Source organism: Protopterus annectens, chromosome 8.part0 (genome assembly GCF_019279795.1).
Source record: "Protopterus annectens isolate FY-2018-M chromosome 8.part0, PAN1.0, whole genome shotgun sequence".
In the NCBI taxonomy this organism is placed as follows: domain Eukaryota; kingdom Metazoa; phylum Chordata; order Ceratodontiformes; family Protopteridae; genus Protopterus; species Protopterus annectens.
Genome location: NC_056741.1, coordinates 1629539638 through 1629563511, shown reverse-complemented (window position 1 = coordinate 1629563511; position 23874 = coordinate 1629539638). Strand labels below are relative to the sequence as shown.

General features: G+C 39.9%; 1 protein-coding gene across 2 annotated transcripts; it reads left to right on the top strand.

Annotated features, from left to right (window-relative positions):
- The first annotated feature begins 5577 nt into the window (after window positions 1–5577).
- Window positions 5578–23719, top strand: LOC122809568 (apolipoprotein A-IV-like). Of its 2 annotated transcripts, none has more exons than XM_044081159.1 (4): window positions 5578–5771; window positions 9342–9417; window positions 14934–15060; window positions 20844–23719. In XM_044081159.1, the coding sequence occupies exons 2-4, from the start codon at window positions 9372–9374 to the stop codon at window positions 21769–21771; spliced, it is 1101 nt and encodes a 366-aa protein (XP_043937094.1). In that variant the 5' UTR covers window positions 5578–5771; window positions 9342–9371; the 3' UTR covers window positions 21772–23719. The 2 variants fall into 2 exon arrangements, with proteins under 2 accessions (XP_043937094.1, XP_043937095.1); XM_044081160.1 differs by having other exon boundaries at window positions 9293–9417.
- Window positions 23720–23874: the final 155 nt, after the last annotated feature.

Below are 23874 nucleotides of genomic sequence, written 5' to 3'. Positions count from 1 at the left end.
CACTATCCCTGCTCTACATTCGCCCTCATTCGAATGAGATGTTAAACCAAGGGCCCAGCTATATGAGTTGGTGGTAGCTCAGATGGATGCAAATGATCAAACAGCACCTATCAAAAAGAGTAGAAGAATTTCCCCTAGTGGTATAAATACCACCTCAGGACTCCCCTGAAAAAACACTACTATGCTAGGGGGGCTAATCTAGTCAACAAAGGATAAATGAAAAATAAAAATGAGCATCATTTGAATGAAGACCTGAAGCTCATTGCCTCAGCAAAAAATAGCATAGATTAAATGTAATGTTTGTGCATGCTCGTAAGGCAGCACACTATGTGTGCCGCTAAAGTAAATATGCTGTTTTTGTATGCTTGGAAGGCAGTACACTACATCTGTTGTTATGCATTCATCTTTCGCCTCTACCAAATAACAGACATTCAGTGTCAACACTTCTTTTCATAAGTCTGAAATGCATATGGGCAGTAAATGATTTAATTTAGCCAGTATATCAAAGCATGGAAGTCGCAACAATGGGTTTTTGTTTCTGACAGCATATCTATAAAGACCAACAAAGACTCTGGAAACAGAAGAGCAGACACAGAAAAACAGTAATTAATGAGGATGTCTTCAGCTCTTAAAGAGAAGTAAGTATAACAGAATTAAAATCCTGAGGCATAATGGTAGTGACGTTTATATATGAGAGGATTAAGTGTAGCACAGAATTAGACATTCTTAAAAAAGATGATACAGAGAGTTACTCAACATGTGTATGGATAACACTGAAACAGGCAGATCAGTAACAGAGGTGCTGCAGACAGCTGCAATGTATGAGGAACGGGAAGAGTAAAACACTGGAACAGACGCGTCCCTAAAGGAGATAATACCAAGAGTTATACCACATAAGTGGGATTATCACTGAAACAGGCAGAATTCAAATGGAGATGATACATAGAGTTGCACTGCTTGAGTAGGGATAACACTGACACAGTCAAATACCTAAATGGGATGATACCAATGGGTCACAAGATCATAGGAAATGCAAGGCAATTGAATCACAAAACCATTCATGCCTTGCTAATACTCACTTTCATGCTGTACTCACCTTCTCAGGAAGGGAAAAGTGGTTCAGTCTCATAATAATTTTATGGGCATCCTTTCAATAATTCAGGTTTTATCTGAAGGATGCTGGGATGTCACCTTGTTTAACTTGCATTAGACGTCTGTTCCAGAGATCGGGTAGGGATTGGGACTGCATTTTATTTATGTGCTGGTGATGATTAAAGTCTCTAGGTAAAATACAGGAGGTCAAGGAGAAGGTCCTGCAATACTGGCAACAGTGGAACAGACCACTAAAGGAGGTGATACCACGAGAATAGGGGTAACAGTGGAACAGACAAATCCCTAAGACAGAAGATGGTACTGGAGCTTATGCAGTGTGAAAAGGTTTATCACAGGACTGCACATAAGAGATCAGTTTTCATAATGGTTAAGGTTGGTTAAGGTCTTTACATTTACAAGGTACAAGGTTTGATCCTGATCTCCGGCCAATGCCTGTTTGGAGTTTACATGTTCTCCCTGTGTCTCAGTGGGGTTCCTCCCACCTCTGAAAAACATGCTAAGTGTTTCCATCTCAAGTCTCACCAAAAAATGGAGCTGTGAGCAGCAGTAGAAACTCTACATGGTACCCTATAAGGGGAAGAGTTGTATATATCAACCATTGGGCATCTGCTGTGGTGTGCAGTATCGTAAAGACAGGGGAACATGAATCACAGACTGCATGCTGTGACAGGGCTAGCCATTTCATGGTGTAAACTATGGCTTTAGGTGATTCAGTCATGAAGACTAATGCTGCCAAATGGGCATGGATATTTGCCGGTGATAAGTGGGTTGAGGACCCGGCCTACTCTGACCTATGCCAGGGACCCATGCTAATGGTGGGAGGGGTGTATGTGCCCCTACTGGCAAGTTGTGTGCCTGCCATAAAGCACAGCAGCTCTGGGTCAATAAGCTACTGGATGCCTAGCTTGGGCTACCTGGGATAGCTCTGTTGAGTAAAAAATGGATGTAAAACCAAACAACCTGCCAAACATGAGCTAAGAATTGCCACATTTAATGTAGGTTCGCTGACAGGACAGAGCTTAGAAGTGGATGTTGTAAGGAGTGATGGTAAAGGGGGAGGCTGGATATCCTATGTATCCAGGAGACAAGGTGGGAGGGCAGTTCAGCAAAGCCACTTGGTTTGGGATCCAGACTCTACTACTTAGGAGGAGGACAGGCTAGAAATGGTGTGGGAATTGTGGTGAGAGAGAGGCTTCAGAAGACAGTGAGGGATGTCATCAGAATTAGTGAAAGACTCATTGCAATCAGACTCCGATGTAATGATAGGGCAGTATTCATAATCTCAGCATGTGCCCCACAGCAGGGCTGTGATAGTGAAGAAAAGAGTGCATTCAGACAGCAGTTGCCGGACCTACTAGATAAAGCAAGACAACATAAAATGGTGTTGATAATGGCTGACTTGAATGCACATATTGGGACAGATAGAACAGGATAGGAGAGCTGCCTGGGTCAGCATGGGTGGGGCAACAGGAAGAATGAAGGAGAGGCCATTGTAGACTTCTGTCTAGGAAATGGCTTGATAGTAACCAATACATGGTTCAGAAAGAGAGATAGTCACAATATCACATACAAGAATAGCCAATATGCAAATCAGGTAGACTTCCTCCTAGTAAGGAAAGGGCACTGGGGTAGAATTAATGATTGCAAAGTCATACCCAGTAAAACAGCCAGCCCAAAGTACAAACCGCTGGTTGCCACAATCAGCTGCAAGCAGTGGTCAGACAACAGAGACCAGGAAGTTGAGTGGATAGAAAGCACAACAGTTCAAGAAATTATTCAGGGCTCTAGCATCTGAAAAAGAAGAACAGCAGCACCTCAAAACAGCATGCGTGAGGACTACAAAACAAATATGCGTCCGAGCAGGTAGGGGAATAAGGTGCATAAAGAAAGCTGGTTGTAGAATGCGGAAGCCCAATAAGTCCTCAAAAGAAATAAGGAATCCAAGAAAAAGTGGAAGATAGAAAAGTCAGACCAGGCTAGGAAGGAATATGGTTTGGCTACCAACGAGGCTAAGAAAGGAGTTGCAGTAGCAAAGAACAAGGCATCAGACTCACTCTACCAGCTTCTGGGAAAGTGAGTCAATAGTTGGCACAAAGCAACTATATCAGGCTGCATGGCAAAGGCAGAAAGATAAAGAAGATAGTCAGACACTCTTCATAAGGGATGCCAGCAACACCCTGCTCACCAATCCACAGGACATCAAAGGCAGATGGAAGGAGTACTTCCAGTAGCATTCTGAATAAAGAAACCCCATAGAGTCTGTACTGCCCCAGACATAGCCGATGATGAGAGGAAAGGAGGAGCCCACTGTAGAAAGAAGTAAGAACAGCACTAAGGAAAATTAAGTCAGGGAAAGCAGCAGGCTCAGATGAGGTCACAGCAGATAAGATAAAGATGCTGGGTGAGATAGGGGAGAAATAGCTCCTGAGGGTACTCATAGCTATGTGGAGAGAAAGGTGGATCCCAGATGACTGAGGAATAAGCACACTACTGCCAGTGTTCAAGAACAAAGGGGATCAATCACAAATGTGGGCAGTACTAGGTATCAAACTCCTGTCACATTGCATGAATGTTGTGGAGATGGTCATAGATAAGCGAATAAGCAAAGCAGTAGAAAGTAAGATGGGAAATTAGCAGTTCAAATTCAGATCAAGTTGCAGCACAACTGACCTGATTTTTACAGTGAGAGAGATAGTTGAAGAAGCTAGAGATGACAAAAGAGTTCAGCTGGGTATTTCTAAACTTGGAGAAAGCATATGACAAGGTCCCAAGAAAGCTGGTTTGGGCAGTCCTGTGGGGGTTCGGTGTCCCAAAAACATTGGTAGAATTAGTTCAGGCTATGTACAAGGACCCAATGACTCAAGTACAAACAGTGTTTGCTCTCACAGAGGTGTTCCAAGTGGGAGTGGATGTGCATCAAGGTTCTGCTCTAAGCCCACTGCTATTCATACCGATGATGGACCACATTAGCAAATAGGTCAGAGGGGACAAATCAACAAAGCTGCTGTACGCAGACAATGTGGCATTACAGGCAGACTCTGAGAAAGAACTTTAGCAAAGGATTGAGGAAAGGAGGGCAAAGCTGAAGGCACATGGGATAAAACTATGTACCGATAAGACAGTTGTAATGGCAGCAAATGGGAGAAATCAGAAGAAGCTGAGAATTGAGATAGAAGGGAAAATAGTAGAGCAGGTTAACAGCTTCACATATCTAAGAGGGTGGTTAAGGAGAAGGAAAGACTGAATGAGACGGTCAAAGCTAGAATCAGAGGGGCTGCAGCCAAATGGCACAGAGTGTCATGAGCAGTGTATAACAGAAGAATGCCAAAGAAGCTGAAAAGTAAGGTGTACAGAACAGTGGTGCAACCAGTGCTACTGTATGGTACAGAAACCTGGGCAGTAAAGGCAGTGCAGCTGAAGAAGCTAGAGGTGATGGAGATGAAGTGCTTGAGATGGGTGGTATAATGTACACTGTGGCACAGACAAAGAAATGAGCACATAAGAGCAGAAGCCAAAGCAGCTGGAATTGCAGAAAAGGTCAAAGAGAACAGAGTCATGTGGTTCAGGTACATGTGCATAAAAGCAGAACACAATCAGACAGAAAGAAAGCAAGAGGAAATGGGAGCATCTAACAAAGAGGTGGATGGACTGTGTGAAAGAAGACTTGCATGAGTGTTGAAGAAGGCCAGAGAGTGGCACGGAATAGAAAGGAAATGGCGACAGTTAAAACAACATCCAGACCCCATGTAGAAATGGGGAAAAGGGAGGTTGATGATGATGATGATGATCACAGGACTGCACATATTCTCGATGGAGAACAGTGCTGAAGATTATACACTGTGAGTATGTCTAATATGTATATGGCAAGGCAGATTTCTGTGAAACAGAAAGAGATAGAGAATGATATCACAGCTTTATGGTTTGACCAGATATGACTTAGCAATCCACAGATATCAGAGAATCACCATTTCGAATTAACATAGCACTACAGGAGTACAACTTTGGGCAGTGAATTCCTAATTTACGTGTGTGTGTGTGTGTGTGTGTGTGTGTGTGTGTGTGTGTGTGTGTGTGTGTGTGTGTGTGTGTGTGTGTGTGTGTGAGTCAGCTAGGTGTGCTTTTTTCCCTGACAGTATAAAGGGAAAGTCTGGGAGCACAATATCAGGCATAGTTAAGTAACAAAAGTGGTGGACATTTAATTTGTAGAGCCGCTTCTCTATAGAAATAACTGGTGCATTGTGATATGTTAATATAGCACATTTGGCTGACTTATTTTTGTTTTGTTTTAGTTTCCAAATAATATCAAAGTGCTCCTCCACCCCCTCCACTGAAAGAATGTACAGCTTTTACTGGGATTGCACCATTGTACTGTGTACATATTCACTCAGTTGCAAAACACCAACAACTGATAACAGCATCATGACAAAAATCTTCAGCAGAACAGGAACAGAATGGAATTGGCTGAGAGTTCCATATCATTTTAGATTAACTAATGTCAGGGTCTAAGACCTTTGTTTACCTATCACTTTATCACCTGGTGTCATTTATCATTTGCTCTCAGGGCCCTTCAGTGTAATAGATAGATAAATAACAGACAGAGGCTGCCGACAAGTCACTCACCTTCCAGAGCAGGAAAAAGAAAGGAAACTACCTGAAAGGTAAGGTTTGATAGATTTGAAAGATGTTCTTTTTCTTTTTTTGTGGCTGAGCAGTTACTTGACAGGCCTACTCTACATCAGCAGTACTGCCTTCACATAATGTTATTAGGTGATACACCTGAAAGTGCAGAATTAAGGAGAATGCTGTGCCTCCCACAGTAGCGCACAGTTATCTTAACTACTGTTTTACTCACAAATTACTTATGGGGGTCAGGGGTATTTTTCATACAATGATTGTCTCACAGTGGGGAGGGACTGTTGAAGAATGAGGTGAAGGAACTCTTCTTGTTTGGCAAGAATTCAGAAATGAAACTACTTAATAAAATAGAATCAGGCATCTGAGACAGTCATAACTTGTAATGTTGGTTAGCTGTTTTGTAAAAAAAGAGTTGTAGATATTGTTTTCAGAAGTTTGTTTCATTGTCCTTGTTGAGATTTAAGTAGTGTATTATAATTGCTCTGTGGTGTAGTTCCTTTGTGAGCTGTAAAGTTGAAATCATGTCTTTAGTGATGCTAAAAAAGATACCCTCTACCCAGGCATCACAAAGAATCAAAGCTTTGGTCATGAGTCCTGAAAGCAGTGACTCTAACAGTTCATGCACAGACAATGTTGGCAATGTTGGGTATCCTAAATGACTCCTAAAAAACAAAAGTTGAGCTGTAATACTGTGGTATCAAAATCATTTGAGGAGTTCTATGTATAAAGCCTGAAACCCAAGCAGTACAAGCAGCTGTAACTGCAAAGCAGGCGTCCATGAATTATGAAACGGTACAGCTAATAACCTAAATATGTCACAAGGTATGAAGTGAATTAGAATTCATCTGTGAGGTGATGCTATTGTATGATGTACCACACCCTGTCATAACTCCCAAGGGCAAAAGCAAAGGTAACCTGTGAAGAAAGGTAACAACTGAGGTACTTTTTAAGTAATGGTACTGTTCAACTAGACAGTAGGTTAAGAGGACTTGTATTCATATCTGTTTTCTGAAAAATCTAAACATGTAATATCTGATATCATTCAGTAATTTTAATCCTCCCTGTTTTCCACAAAATCACAAATTTTATGTGGGACAGAGCAAAGGTCTCTGGAAAATGTTATTACATCCTAGAAAATGAGGGACAGATAAATATATCCAATAGTGCATTCCCAAAGATAAAAGGTATCTCAAATGTGTTGTGAAATGGGTGATTCTGTATGCCTCTTCTCGGCTATACTGCCATAATAAGCATGTAACAGATCCAGGACTGCTGTGTCCAATCAGCTTCCCAATTATGAGTCAAAGGTCAGACTACCATAAGGTCACCCTCCTAGTGGTATTCCACATGCTGGGACTCATGTAAGTGTTACATCAGTAGGTGATTTAGAAAAAAAAAGAGAATATGTAGTTATTCAATTTTTATAGATTCTAACTTTTCCAAACATTTCCAGAGTTGGGTAGCATTGATACTGAATTTATACAGCAATTTTCATCCACAGACTGAAGCTCAGTGTATTTCACAATGTGAAGATTAAATGAGATATTTAAGGTCATGCATGAAAGTGCAAATATGAAACTTTGGGCTAATATTTGAATGTTTGTTTAAATTGTTTTTATTCCAAATGAATGTTTATTGACTTGTCATAAGAAAAGACTGTATCAGCAACAGTCTCCTCTTTACTGATTTGAACCTGTGACTGTCATATAAAAAGTGTTACCTGAAGAAATGGTTAGTAGCTAGAAACATCTTGTGTTCATTGGTGATTAATTGTGTGGCCTCAGAAGTGAGTAGTTGTAGTGAGATGATTTACAGTTTCTGCTTTACTTGAACTAAGTTTTTACTGTTAAATGAAACTGCATTCTGCAATATCTCCATAACATTTGTTGAGCAATAAGCAAAACTTTACCCTTCCCCCTTTTCAGCAGTATTTTCTACATAACTGCAGAGGTAGCACTGTGGTGCATACAGGTACCAATAATCTGCCAGACAAGATAGCCAGTGTGGTAGTAAGCAGGGCTAGAGAGGTGGCAGAGACATGCCAGGATAGGAGGCTGGAGGAAGAAACAAGACACTGAAGAAAGAAAGGATTAAGGAGTATAATGCCTGGCTATGACAGTACCCAAGAGGGAAGGGTTGAGTGACAGATGAAAGGAAGGGGTGGTCCTGGCAGAAGGACCAGCTGTATGTCAAGGACATGCTCCATTAACCCAGATGGCACATTGGTACACAGAGATGGACTAAAAGTGTTATATCTAAATGGCTGTTCCTGTAAGCTAAGATGGAAAGTGAGAAAAACTCACAAATGCAGATAAGGGAAAAAAAGCATTCAGACAGTAAAAATAAGGAAAAAGGACCCAGAAAATAACAGAGGAGCAAGGAAAGGTGAGAAGTTGATACGAAATGACTAAAAGCAGAGGTATGGAGCTATAGTAGTGATATAAATAAAAGATGGCATGAAATGTGACCTAAAAGACAAGAAAAACTAATTCCCCATGAACAGATAAGTTTAGTACACAGGACAGAAACCGAGGGTAAGCACCCTGGGGGTTAAGATAGAGGAACGAAGGGAATGTTGATGGATCAATACATTGCATCAGCCCTCAGACATATCAATAGAGTTACTGAAGAGGGTGCAGTACAGTTGGAGATGGAATGAAAAGGAAGACTACAATGGAGGGGAGCACTTAAATGGGAGATTAGATAGATTTGCAATCTCTTTCCTGCATCAGGCAAATGTAATGTTACTTAAATGAGAATGCTGCAGGAAGATAGATTAAATGTCTTGCTTTGCTCTACCCTTTTGATATTTGATGCATTTTGATGTGTTCATTGTACAACTTTTAGGAGGGCATTAGAAATTTCTTACAGTCTAAGCATGGGTAACAGTTCAGTTATACAGCTCTTACAAAGACCACTATGCCATATTAAGTTCTGCATCATTGGGTACTAACCTAAAATGAATGCTTGTATTTTACATGAAGGAAAATAATGATTCCAAGTCCCTTCTAGCATCTAAACATGTATGTTGTCTGTTAACTTGAAGGCCCAGTGAGACCCTAATGCCCCTTTTTCAGAATAGCCTAAGAGATGACAGGTATAGAACTATGAGGGGGCTACCTTACTGGTTGACAAAGATTCATTACTTGAGCATCAACTGACCGAGGTTCAATTCCCCTACATTCAGACCATCTCCTTAAGAAATCATTGTCAGTGAGATGTGATTATAGTGATGACTTTTTGGGGAGACCTCTCTCTTCTGGTGTGACCATTGGGCTGGTATATATAAGTTTAGGGGTGTGAGGGGATGCAGGGGGTCTGTTTTTTGGGCACTTGAGTTCCATGAGTCTGATAATTGGGAGTTTAATCTACAATGACTGATAGTGAAACTAATTAGAGGCACAATGCTGTGGAATCCCAAAACAAACATAGTGCGTGCAGCTGGCTACACAGAGCATTTGTGAACAGAATACTATAACTATGTATTGTTTCAGCAGTATAGCTGTATTAACCTATGTCTGTTCTTTCTTTCCTCGGGCTTTAGGGCACTTGTCTGTTAACCTATCACATATGACTGTTCTTTGTTTCCTCAGTCTCTATTAACACCACAACAAGGAGTGAAAATGTTTAAGATAATTGCAGTTACCCTGGCAATCACTGCCATCACAGGTAAGCTTTCATTTTACTGGCCTACTATAATGAATAATATTTGTAGGGGAAGAATGGTGAGAATATATTTGTCATTTTTCATTGCCTTTTTATGGTGTCCACTGGTTGACCAGTTGCCAAAACCTCATTTCTGACCACATCAGCCAGTATCTTTTCTTTGCCACTGGACAAGCCCGTTGGTGATAATTGGTCTCAGCCAAGAACGTATGATTCATGTGGCACCCATGTGGTTCAGTAACCAAGTTATTGACAGTAATACAGGTAGTACAGATTCGGGGAAAAAAAAAAACATTATGTTTCCTCAATAAGCTTTCCTCCTGCATGACTGGTGCTGCTGGCAGAGAAAGGAATCACTTTCTTTGTACAGCCCTATCTGTCTTAACATGTAGTACTGTAAAAGAGAAACCAGAAAAGGAGCAACTATTCTAGCATGCACAACAGTTTGTATGGCAGCAAAATAAGCATTCCTGCCAGCAATCAAACCAGCTTCCTGTGTGACCCTGAATATTACAGTGGATTGCATATGCAAACAAAAGCAGTACATAGGTCAGAAGAGTTTTATCATTTCAGCATAAACCAGTAAAATAACAGTGAATAAGCCGTACTTTCTGGCAGCAGTTAGAACATGTGGGTGTTTTCTCTCAGCAAGAGGCACACAGGAGTATTATTATTATACTTATTATTACAAGAATTGGGCTATAACACAAACTTGGTAGCTGCAGCACGTAGCAGGAAAATGAAGAAAAAAGAAAATATGTTGTCTGGTAGAAGCTGCCAGTTGGCAGTACACTGACTATATTACTGATGCTTTGTTGACCTACTGTCCAGAAAGTATTTGCAGACATGTATCTGTGGGTTTACTATTACATCACACTTGGGAACACATAACATTTCTAATCTAAAAACAAGTATTTTTTTTTTACAAGAAAATGAGATGGTCATAAACAGGAAGAGATCTGGGTAGCAGCAGAAGTGAATTTTTCACTACTCATACCTTGACTCAAAGGACAGTGTTGTAATTTTATAATCTGAAATCAAATTTATGAGTAGTTCAAGTGTCCAGAATCTTCATCTGTCTAGATATAAGTGATTTCTCTGTTCCTGAACTCTCATTCCAATATTTGTTCAGCTACAGAAATTGATCAGTGTCCTCATTTATTCATGAGTCAGGTGACTGGTAGTGGGTGAAGGTGACATTATAGAACTTTTGTTCCTTCTCCTCGCTGTGTTGATGAAAGAGCAAAGTGGGAGATTATATGACATCAAACAAAGTTTAGTAGAGTGACAGATGGGTGAAATAACATATCTTTTTCCCCCAGAGGTAACTGCTTTCTATAAAATTTTGTCTAACACAAACAGTAGATGTTTCTGTATTAATTTCTATGTTTCTGTCTGTGGGCTGGCAGAAACTTTTGTGCCCGTTTTATAATACAAAGTCTGACTATGTACCTGATGCTAGACTTCAGATGGAACTGTCTTTACATTTGGAGAAGTGAAATAAGGAAATGTTAAAATAAACTTGTAGCTTCTGCATCAAAATATGCATTTTTGTTATAATATCAGTAAATCAGACAAATAATAATAAAAAAAATAAAAAGTGCTGTTAATACACAACAGATAATTTAATTGTAAAAACAGTAAATGCTTTCATCCTTTATCTCATTAAGACTTCATCTTGGGTGGGAGGTTGGCATGGATGGTGTTTATCTTTCAGATCCAAGGTGGAGGGTTTGATTCTCACATGGGATAATAGGCTAGACTTAAAATGGCCCACAAGGGCAAGTTAGCCTAGTACTAATCTATTAATCAGACTGAATGTAGGATAAATACTCTAAAAGAGTGGTCCCAACCTGGGCACCTAAGAACCTTGGAGTGACACATACACTGCTGCGAAATAGACATAAAAATTTATTTTTCCCTCTGTAGATTTCTGAATACTAGCATATCTGTGTTACCATTGTCTATCTGTGCAGTATGTTGGAAGTATTTCTTTCTCACACTGTTAAGTGGTTCTCGTGAGTTTAACCTCCAGTCTACAGAAACTTTAGACATCAAATCCACATGTCACATTGGTTTGCAGGAAAGTACTTCAATGTTATTTTATTCTGTGCCTCATTCTGCATTTCTTTTCAAGGAAGGCCTTCAGCAGGCATGAAAGGCAATTTAAGAGTCTTCATTGTAGTCACTTGCAGTTGTTATTTGATTGGCCTTTTAACTGCCCAGCTTTCTATTTTTGCTGATTGTTTCCAGTTTAGCAGAATGCTTTCCATCATTTTCTAGCATGGCATGACCATCTCTGATAAAATGCGCTGTGACCTCCCTGTACTTTCACAGCTGGCCTTCAAAAGTCACATCTTTCATGTGCACTGAGAACTCTCTGGGCATGAAAATAATCTTAAATAAGTTTGCTAATGTAAAGACAGCAAGACAACCCACTGTGAGTTAATGTTATACATCAGCGACATTTTCTAGGATTCATGCTAGTAACATTTTTTAAAGGATTCTTTTATTTTCCTTACTAAATTACGCCAGTGGACTTGTTGCCATTGTCTTTATTTCTGGGAATGTTGTAAATAATAATTCATCGATAGCCCAGCTATTACCAAAACTATAGATAAACAAATTAGGGTATATTTACAGGAGGCCATGATCAAATTCTCCATGCATCAAATGCTCGAATCACAACACTCCATACAAAATCACTATCAGTGCAGTTTATAAGAGTATGTGAACAGTTACTCCTATGCTTTTGGAGATCCTCTTCATGTTTACATTATGGTGAAGTTGGTGTGTAGATGTTTGGGGGGGTTGTCCCCACCCCCACCCCTTGCAAAAAAAAAATTGGTGATGTTGGCATTTAGGGCATTTATGTTATTGTTTTGTTTTGTTTCCTCTGGCTTTGGTAATTTGAGGTTTCATAGCAGAACCACAAATTAGGAATACTTTCCCCTTGAGTTACTCTTGCCAAAGTAATCCCACTAAACTACCAGACATAAAAAACAGATGGTATTTGTTTACGAATAAGGCTTTTCATGTGATAATAAACTTTTCTATGACTATGGACAACTTTGTATCTCTGTCTGGCCTTCTGTCTTTTAGGTCACCTGCATTAAGTTTTCAAAGCGTATTATTTCAGGAAGCACTGGGTAGAAAATAGTATTTGACTTAACTTGGCAAAGGGGTGTCCTGTACAGTTGCAATTATTCACATATTTCAGGTTCATCCTTTGGGTGATACACAAAACGAGGGTATCAAATGCTTGAGCTAGTGGAAACTAGGGTGCAAACAATCCAATGGCACTTACTGAAGAAAATGTAAGGAAATTTTTCTCACCAGTCTGGCCGAATTACCCCAATTAGTGTGAATGCCATCTAATTTATCTGTTGAATGTAGAATAAATAGTTTGCTTTTGTCACAGCATTGTCTATTCAAATTCCCCAGCCTATGTTTGGTATTCCAGTCACAAACTGGATCAGTTGCTTCGACTCATTACAGAAGTCATCTTCTTAAATGGCGATATACGGTGTGATTACCTAGTAGGACCTTTGGATTACCCAAGACTTAGGGCTCACCTACTAACACCAGCAATTAAACGGTTGCATATATATAAATATTGTGTTGCACTGTGCTCCATATCAACCTTCCTGCACTATCATGTAGGTTTTTCAGCATATTTCTTACCCAGTATAATACTTACAATCTGCACTTCATCAACCAGATTTAAACAGCTGCATTGTCCATTCTTGCCAAATCCATTTCCTTCCACAATTCTCCTTCTGTTTATTCTCTTCATCCATTGATGTGTTACCTTCAGATGGTTTACTGAGAGGAAGATGCAGCAACAAAATATCCCCTGGGATATCACTTCCCCTTAATAGGTATGTTCCCATAGGGCATCAGCCTTTCTCAGCCATGTTCCCCTTAGGATACCATCCTTCTCTGCCCATCTTCCCATGAATTATCACCATTCCCAAGCCTTGTTTTCCTAGAGCATCACTCTTCCTCATCCATAATACCCCCGTGATGCCATTGTTCTTTAGCCATAATCCCCTTGTGCATTATCTCTCTATATCCAGGATAATTGTGATATCTTCATTCCCTAGATGTGCCCCTCCATACTGCATCATACTTCGTTAGCCTTTAGTACAGAATTGGACTATCTCTATTGCTCTCCACCTCTCAAGGTCATTTTGGTATATTGCCAGTACCCCTCTCCCAAAAGCAAATGTGTTGTTCTTTTGGGATCCTGACTTCTCAATCACCTTGCACGTTTTCCTTTTGTTTAGCATCACATGAAAGCATTTAGGCTGCAACATTAGCAAAATGCTCCTAGCTTAGGATGTCCTTCTCCACCCTCTGCTCCCATCTTACACCCTTGTCCACTCTCTTCAAAGCTTAGTAACTTAGTTGCTGCCCCAGACAAGGTCTAACCTTCTAATATCCTGAAGGTGATTTTCCCTCCTTCTTGCCAGCCATTAAGTATATCTGTCATCATTGAGTTTTCTGACCATATCTTTAATGTTCTATTTCATACACAGTGCTGTGACCCCCATAATAACCACCATAGGTCATTGAATGCATATATATATATATGGAAAAGAGATTACATTTCCAGAATGCTCATGGCTTTTGATGAGGGTGAATCTCATTGTAAGGGTTAAGGAGCTAGAAGGCGCTATATAACTAGCCCTCAGAGAGTTTGCGCAGAAAACAAAAGTATTCCTGCAAGAATTCTGTCTCTGGAAACATTGTTCCCAAATGTCTGTGGTAACAATCCGTACATATTATGGAGATGGGGGAATAGTGCATGAATGCAGCAGTCCACCCTTCAGCACTAGGCATACTCTGCAAAGGAAAAGGTGATATGTTGGAATTACTAACTGCTGGCAATAGCTCCTGCTACTGCATTATACCCATTATTTCATTTATAAACCGACTCTTCCCAGGAGCACAAATGCTGCAGTGATGGTGCAAAGAATTGGGCATGCTGCAAACAAAGCACAAGCTGTACTTTTTGGCTACTTGTGGCTATCTGGAAAGTTGGGGAAAGAATGGATAGGGGTACATACATGATGAACCAGACAGTTCGATCAGAACAAAACATGTAAACCTGATTTATTCAATTTTTTGTCCAGTTTTCGATCCATTTGGATAAACTTGGCTTGTTGGGGTGTTTCTTGTTTTTAAAAGGTATATTCACTGATGTATCCCCCCATTTAAAATTGCAAACAGCTTACTCTAAAGGTCAGTGCAGCCATGTTTTGCTTTTACCTTTCTTGTGTCACATTCTATGTCCCTATTGCTGTAGGGGACTGAGTAAATTACAAAAGCATGTCTACATTTTGCAGCTTTATGTAACCTTGCATTTTTCAGAACCAAGTGATTACACAGAGGATGATGAAAAGACTGTGGCAATATTAGTGGAGTATCTGCTGCATCATTTTTCATGTTTTCAGTGCTTTACTTAAATGTTCTGTTTTTGTCCATCCCTCCCCACCATCCAAATTCTCCCACAGGTTCCTGTGCAGAAGTTAACACTCAACAGCTAACTGATAATGTCTGGGATTACTTTACAAAATGGGTCACTCAAGCCAAGGACACTATTGACGAACTCCGGAAGACAAACCTCAGTGACCAGGTCAAGTAGGTATTCATACAAACAACCACCTGTCACCTGAAGTAAACCAGCACAGAAAAAGCAATAACTAGAAAGGATCATACTAAACTGTTAGATTTGTTTCACTGATCAACTATCTGTTGAAAAAAATATGTTTTTCCACAAGAGTTTATGGGACTGATTTAATACATATACTTAAACATGCTGATTGCAAAATAAGCAAATAACTTGAGTTTTGAAAATGGCATCCAGGTTTTCCCACTGTTTGAAAATAAACCTTGTGGAGGTATGAAAATATGCAAACAAAATGTCTTCAATCAATCAACTATGCCAAAATGTTGCACATACTTCTGTGGTGGTGACCCTTCCTTACACTTTTATTACACATGTCCAAAACACATTTTAAACCATTTGTAGGTCTATGCTTCACTGCTCCTTCCAGAAATGGATACCATGACCTGTTCACCTTGTTGGTGATGCAATATTCCCTGATGTCAGTTTTAAATCCCACTACCTATAAGTACTACCTATACAGCTGCTATTATGTTTGTCTTTGACTGTGCAGTACTTGCCTATAGTACTTATCTCCCCCAGATATCAGACCGATAAATTGTTTCAAGGGTACAAAATTGAGGTAATATTGCTGTTTTGTTCTTTAGTGATTTTCTGCAAAACCATAATGATGTCATACAGAGAGACTAAGATAGAGCCCTAACGATAACCCAGCTGACCCACGTTTGAGTAGTGGTTCTAGTGTGGGTGGAGGAAAATTAGGGTCCAGTATGGGAAAATGGAAAGCACCAAGTTGGTAGGGTGAAACCAGACCCCCAGGTGTTGGACTATTCCTCCTGGGTAAATGGAAAGTTTTACTAAAGAATAATAGTTTTACTAGAAGGGATTGGTGTTTTGAACTGTTAAAACTGGAAAGAACTATTACTAATTTAGCTTATTGTCAAAATAAATATTTCTGTGTGAAAAATAAATAGAAAATACAGTGACAGAGACTGCATTCCAGATGTGAAGCATAGAGTGATACAACTGCTTAACTCTGCACCCCGAAACCTTAACAATAACTTCCTGGTATAAATGCCCTGTTCACTCCACGTGCTTTGCCCCTGTAGGTGGATATCAGGTACTCTCCAGTCTGTTTGTGCCAATACAGATCCTGGCAAGTGCCAAGTTATGTCACTAATATTAATATTCCAAATTACTGTGCCTTTTTTATGCTTGCTTGTTTTTCCCTCTTTGTCTTGGGAAAGTTTGGTATCTGAATTACCTCCTCATTTCAATATCATGCTATATAAAATGCAAATACCCTGTGCCCCATTCCTCAAAGTTATAAGTCACTGTTACCTGTATCTCTGCAAGTTCTCACATTTAGCTCAATGTACCCCCCCCTCCCCCATAGCCAAGGACAAAGGAGAGGTATTTATAGAATGCTTATGCTTCCATCCTAGGTCACATTGATGACATGAGTTATACCTGCATCTCAGCCAATGGGTCAGTTAAAACAACCACAGTACCTGCATGGGGATCTGGTACTCAGTAACTGGAATGTGGTACCATTTACGTGAACATCCTCAGTCATAATGGTGCACAGGAGCCTTGTACCTCTCCCGCATAGCCTTACACAATGTTTTCATACCAATTAAGGCTACACACTTCATTGCGCATGTGCTGTTTATTCCATGTATAACAGCACAAAAATAATACACTCATAACATTCAGATGAGAACCTTTCTGACTACAAAAAAAACTTTTCTGAAGTAAGTGCAACATTGCAAAGAGCAAAACAACCCAAAGTATGATGCTGTTAAAATATAACAATTTGCAAGCATTTATCTATATGTGGTCTGCATATTCTGCTTATATTTTACAAAAACAGGCAATCTGGATACATGAAAACAGATTTTAAATTCAGACATTATAAAGTCTAATAGCTAAGGCTGCACTGTATCAGCTTTATTATAACAATGTGATAGTCTTGTATCTTTGAAAATTCAGCACATTCTTCAAACATGCATGGTACCTTTAATATTTCAAGTTTGTTCTGTCCTTATATGAAGACCTTCATAGGTTCATAGGTAGGTACTAGGCTATCGGCCCAAGGGCTTAAGTAAGCTTAGCCTACAAAGTTCCCTGGCTTACACCACCGAAGAAAGTTATTTTCCTATGCCACTGTCGAACAGAGCCACAGAAGTGATCCCCAGGGTGTAGTTCCTATTTCCTATTCACTCATCAAGATTTTTCTTGAAGAGTGCTAATGAAGAACTTTGCTTGACATAGATGGGTAGCTTGTTCCAGAATATGGGAAGTCTCTGGGACAGGAATCTATCCCTCCAGCATGCCCTGTTTATTGTGGTGACAAGGTTTAGGTCCCTAGAGCATGTAGCTTGGAGGGATTGGGATTTATTTAGGTGTAGCATGTCCAACAGCTCTGGGTTTGACATAGCTTTATATGTTAGGCAGAGATCACCTCGGAGTAGGCAATATGCTATTGAGTAAAGCTGGAGTTTTTTCAGATGGTCAGTGTAGGGCATCTGTTTGAGGTCAATAATCCTCTTTGTGAGGTACTTGTGTGGCCTTTCCAGCTGCTGCAGATGTCTTGTGAGGTACATTCCAAAAGGGGCGTTGTACTCTATAATCGGTTTAATGAGCATCGAGTAGAGGGAAACAATGACGTCTTTTTACCTGGATGAGAACCCTTTTGTGATGAGGTGTGCCATGTAGAAGGATTTCCTGACTACTGTGGCGATGTGATTATCAAAGTAGAGACTACTGTCCATCTGGGTCCCAAGGTCTTTTATCAGACATTCGGCATTAAGTAGACTGCTGCCTATGTGGTAGTTCATGGTTACAGAGTTTGTACCAAAGGGGATGACAATGCACGTTTTGGCATTGAGCTTGAGGCCATGGCTCTGACACCAGGCATCTGTCTCAGTGAGGCCCTTCTGTAGGATGTCCACATCATTTGGGGACTCGACTATGGCTCCTAGTTTGCAGTCATCTGTGAACTTTGTTAGCCAAAGGCCTTCTGTGTTAGCCTGTACTTTAGAAAAGTAGAAACCAAACAGGAGGGGTCCCAAGACTGAACCCTGTGGTACTCCACTTGTCACTGGTTTGAAGTCAGATTTAGACTCTGCAACTTTTGCAGTGTGGGTTCTGTCAGTGAGCCAGCTGGCAACCCATCTTGTGACGTAGGGATTTATACCTAGTTTAGTGAGTTTAGCTATAATTCCAGAATGGGGGATGGTGTTGAAAGCCTTGGCGAGGGCAAGATAGGCTGTGTGAACCACCTTACCATCCACAGCTTTGGTGACTGCCTCAAAGAAGTTGATCAGGTTCAGGAGGCATGATCTGCCTTTCACAAACCCGAACTGGGTGGGGTCCAGAGTTTGGAGGTTACCAATGTATTTGTTTATGAGGTCCATGATGATACATTCCATGGCCTTACAGACCAGGCTCGTCAAGCTTATAGGGCGATAGTTCCCAGGATCAGTGGTGGTTCCCCTTTGTGGAGTGGGATAACTGTTGCTGTGTGCCATTCAGTGGGCACAAAGCCTGACATGAGGCTATGATTGAACATGGTGTTTAGGTGGGGAGCCAGTTCGTTCTGAGGTTCATGTAAAATGCAGCCTGTGATGTTTTCCGGTCCCATGGATGCTGTGTTTTTGGCTTTAGAGAGTGCAGCTTTTACCTGCATAGTTGTGATTACAGGGACTCTGCATTCTTCCTGTATAGATATAGGCCCTTTAGGGGGAGATGGGGGGGGGGGTAAAGTTAGCACTAAACCTATCTGCCAGGATGTTGGCAATATCCCTTGGTTCTGTAATTTTTGTGCCGTTGTGCTGTAACTCAGAGCAGATCTGGGTGTTGCCATTGAGATTCTTGACATAGCTATAGAATGCCTTGTGGTTGCCCTGAGAATGAGTGGTGATTTTTTTTTCTTAGCTAGCTTTGGAGGATCTTATAAGGGATCTCAGCTTCTTACTGAGGCTGACCAGGGAGCTCCTCCACTCATGGGATTTTACTCTATTTTGCAACAGTTTCTTCATTCTGTTGTAGAGTTTGTTTATGGCAGGGGACCACCAGAATGGCTTCCTTTTTTTGGAGGATAGTGTCTTGGTTCTGTTTGGGATAGCACGATCCATGCACTCGTGTAAGTGCTTATAGAGTGCATTTGTGTATAATTCAGCAGTCGTAACTGTATTGTCCATCTGCATGGGTGTTATGAAGTTCGCCACTTGTCTTAAGTAGCATGAAGTTGGCTTTGGAGAAATTTTTTACCATGGTTTCCTTAATGGGGTTGGGGGCAGGATGTGGATATCTAGGGTGATTAGCTTATGGTCGGATCTGACCAACTAGGAGTTGACTTCAGGTGTGGAACACCAGTCACTCATTATGGTAATGACTAGGTCTAGGATATTGTTGCCACCGGTGGGGGTGTGGATAAGTTGATCCATGGCACTGGAATTTATGAATTTCAGAAAGCGTTGAGCAAAGGAGTTGGTACATGAGTAGTTTTCCCAGTCAATGGTGGGGTAGTTGAACTCGCCAATTATTAGGGTGTTTGGTTGAACCCTAATATTTTCCAATATATCAAGAAAAGAGGAGTGGGAATCCTGGGGCATGGTGGGGGATCTGTAGCAAGCTACAATTTGGATTGCAGTTTTGCCCAGAGTTAGTTGCACTTGGATAACCTCAGAAGCATTATGCTGAGTAACTAGCCTGGAAGTGTGGATATCCTTAATGAATATGGACACACCTCCGCCTTTTGTGTTCCGGTCCAGGTTAGATTGCCAAAAAGTGTGGTATGAGTTATAGCCTGGTAATGCAGGGGTGCTCTCTGGAGCCTTGAACCAGGTCTCAGTCAATGCACAGATATCGATGTTCTCCATGTTAAGGAGTTTCTCGAGGGAGTGAATTTTGAGATTTAAACTTCTAGCATTGAGTAGCATTACCCTCAGGTTTTGCTTGCCTGTTCTTGTTACAGTGGTGAATTTGTCATTTGAACCTTACCTAAAAAAGACATTATGGGGGGCGGCAAGAGCCTTAGCCAGTGTCCAAAATCCCAGGGGAGACAGGTGCAGGCCATCTCTGGCAAAGCATCATGGTCTGTTGACCATGTCGTCCCAGGCAGACAGATACTGGATCCCCTTAGAATGACACCAGAAGCTTAGCCACTTGGTGAAGTCAATCATTTTGTCCTTGTACTCCGGTATCATTCTGGGCGATGGCAAGATGCTACTCAGGGTTAGGGTCATACCTGTCTGGGCTACAAGATCAGAAAGCTCTTCCATGTCTCTTTTCATGTAGTCCAGGGAGGTACATCTCAGGTCATTCACACCAACATGGACAATGACAGAGTCATATTTGTACTTGTGGAGTGACCTGAGTGCGTGGGTTATGTGGCGAATCCTGGCACCCGACAGGCAGCTGACAGTAACCTTCTCCTTGTTTAGCCTGGTGAGTGGGACATCAGTGTGCCTGACTATCGAGTCACCTATGGCTAGTGTGTTGGGTACGTTGTTTTGCCTATCAAAGATTTGTAAAACGATATGTGGCCAACAGAAAAAAACATAAATACATTAACTATACAAACCAGATGTAGAAATGTAATATGAGTGTTAATCAGATGCAAAAAATGATTTATTCTCATTACACTTCTTTGATGACTATACATCATAAGGTATCAGATGAATCTGGGGAGTAGCAGTAGGAAATAACGATGCATTGTCAATAATAATTATTTTACATACCATTATTAAGTGTTCACTGTCATAAGACTATTATTTGCTCCTGTCCACAGCAACTGGATCAAGGATAATTTACAGAATGCAAATGACTATGCTGCGAATGTCCAGAAAACTCTGATCCCTGTTGCTACACAGCTACACCAGAGATTCACCAATGATGCTGAGAAACTGAAAGAAAAAGTACATAAAGACTTAGAAGAACTCAGGATAAAGCTTTTGCCCTATGCTGGTGAGGTTAACGAGCATATAAACAAAAGTATTGAAACATTACGTCAGCAGCTTACTCCATACGCTGAGCAGTTCCAGGACCAGATTACTCAGAATGCCAAGGAGCTTCAAAAGCAGTTGACTCCTTATGTTGATGACCTTAAAGCCAAACTACAGGACAATGTGGACAACCTTCAAGTTGCCACGATTCCTTATGCTACAGAATTCAATGAACAAATCAACAAGAGCCTTGAGGGAATCAAGGAGAAACTGAATCCCTTTGTTGATGATCTGAAAACCAAAGTAAATAAGAATGTTGAAGACCTTCGTCAAAGTCTGTCTCCATATACGACAGATGTGCAGGAAAAGCTAAACCAACAAATTGATGACTTGTACCAAAAAATGATGACAAATGTCGAAGAGCTTCACAAAAATGTCTCAGAAAATGTTGAAGAGATGAAGGAAAAAATGTTCTTATATGCTAAGGAACTGCAACAGAAAATAAGTGAAAATTCAGGGGACATTCACCAGTCCATAAGACCCTATTCAGATGATCTCCACAGCAAGATTAATCAGACCATTGAAGATTTCCAGCAGAACATGTCTCCCTATGTTGATAGTGTCAACAAAAAGATCATACAGAATGTTGAAGAACTAAAACAGAAACTAGGTCCCTATACTGGCAGCCTTGAAAGTGACATGCAGTCCATAGAGAAAGAACTGCAGAGCAAATTGAACTCTGTGATAGATGTCATACGCCAGAATGTCAACTAAAGAAAAATTGCTAAGACACCCTCCTGACATACTTCTGTCTTTTGTAAATGTCCTTTTTTTGTAATGTTATTACATGAAATAGTGTATGCCACTGCATTTCTAGAGTCTAAAGCAGACGTTACTAATATCCCAGGCCAATAATCATATTATGGTCATATACATAAAGTTCAGCCACTTCAGAAATAAATAACTTACTTAACAGATGACTGCTTTGTCATCTAGAGTAAGACACATTTCTGCAAAAATTTATGAGCAAGGGATCAAAAGGAAAAACTCAAACTGCAAATTCATTTATAAAACTGATTAAACTTTCTTTTGCCTCTAGTGTACTAAAGTTAACTTCTTGCAATCTGTTGAACTAGCAAATAGTTCTTTTAAATTTCTGTAAAAACAATCATCCACAATTAAAACCACAATGGATAGTAAAAACTCAAGCTAATATCTTAATCTTTGTATATTGCATGTTGTATTGACCATCTTAATTTGCCTAGTGTGTTTTATCCTGGTTACATATAATGCTATTCATACAAACATAAAACATATTCATTAAGTTACACTGTCATCAGTGATAAGAAAATAACATGTAATGAAAACTTACTATATGTGAGTTGGAAGTCTTATCAGTGTTTGAGATCCAGTTTATTTGGAAACTATATCAATTATCCAGGGGAAATCATCTAAAGAAAGATAATAGATTCATTAGTTCATTTATAGTTATTAGGCATGTGGTCCAGGAGTCCACTGATTACCCTAGGTCCAATTGCCCCAGAGCACTGCCTGGTTAAGTGACTTGCTCAGAGGCACATAGTAAGTAAATGGTGGCTAAAGGAATCAATCCCTAAACTACAGCGTTAGTCCACTGCGCTAACTGCCATAAAAATGCATCACTGGACTTCATAGTCCAGGTCCATGCTCAGCAGGCACAGATCAAAAGGGGTCATTATAAGAGTTAAATCTAAGGTCATAATCTATACAACTTGGTTTATCTGGCAGGTGTATAGGTGCTACAGGAATATATTATGTTTCTGGAAGCAGAAGAAAGCTTCTGTCTGCAATCCTGTATGCATCTTTATGAGACCCAATCTACAATTTTGAAAATAATTGTTCAGCACTCACCTATTAAGAAAAAATACCTGTTTTTTACCATTATTTTGTATCTGAGGAATCAACAAAATGATTCACAGAAAAAGGCTGTATGAAGAATAGATTGTGGAACCATATATATAAATGTTCATTTATATATCTTTCTAAAGAAAATGTATGACACTGAAGACTACAAATAGCAGCAAGTCAAAAAATGAAGAGCAGTGCTTATGGCAGGAAATTAAACAGGTTTCTGGTTAGTTTGTCAGGCAACAATGTGGGGAATGAAACTTGTATGCACTAATTTATGCTGACAAAAAGTTAATTACAAGCAATGAAGAAAACACAAGTGTAAACAGTCGCAACAGTAACAATGAACAGATGACTGAGGTAGGAACTGTAAATGAATGTGCAGCATTTTCAAAATATTTTCTCAGCTGTGCTTATTCTGGATTTAATTCCAGTTTTTAGGAGAGCACATGTTAGATTAGAAGGCAAATATATTTAAAATGGAATTACATCTGGTTGAAATAAGTCAAGACCTGTAAATTTAAGTTATTCAGGATTTGTTTGAGTATATAAAGAAGTTGTGATGAGAAACTGCTTTCTAACTTTTATTTTTTTTAATTTTGTTTTGCATTCATAACTTTAATCACAATTCTTCCGATTCTTATTTTTCTTTCAATTCAGTTTTCATGCTTATTTTTTTTTATTTTAAAGACTTTATGATCCAATTGGCTGCAGCATTTTTGGCATTTGCTTGTTTTGTTTAACTTATGTTTGCTGTTGTTAATTTTAATTGTGATTTCTATTATAACATGCCTATTCTTGTAAGTATATAATAAAGATTGACTGAAACTCTTTATTCCCTGTAATGATAACTTATCTCTTCAGAAAATGTTGCAGTTTGGTGGAGAGAGGGGACGGTTCCCAATTTTGTTTCTCACACAGTATGTGGCAACACTTAGAAATGTTTGCTGTATGATGAAATCTACAAATATTGTGGTACATGATGTTTCA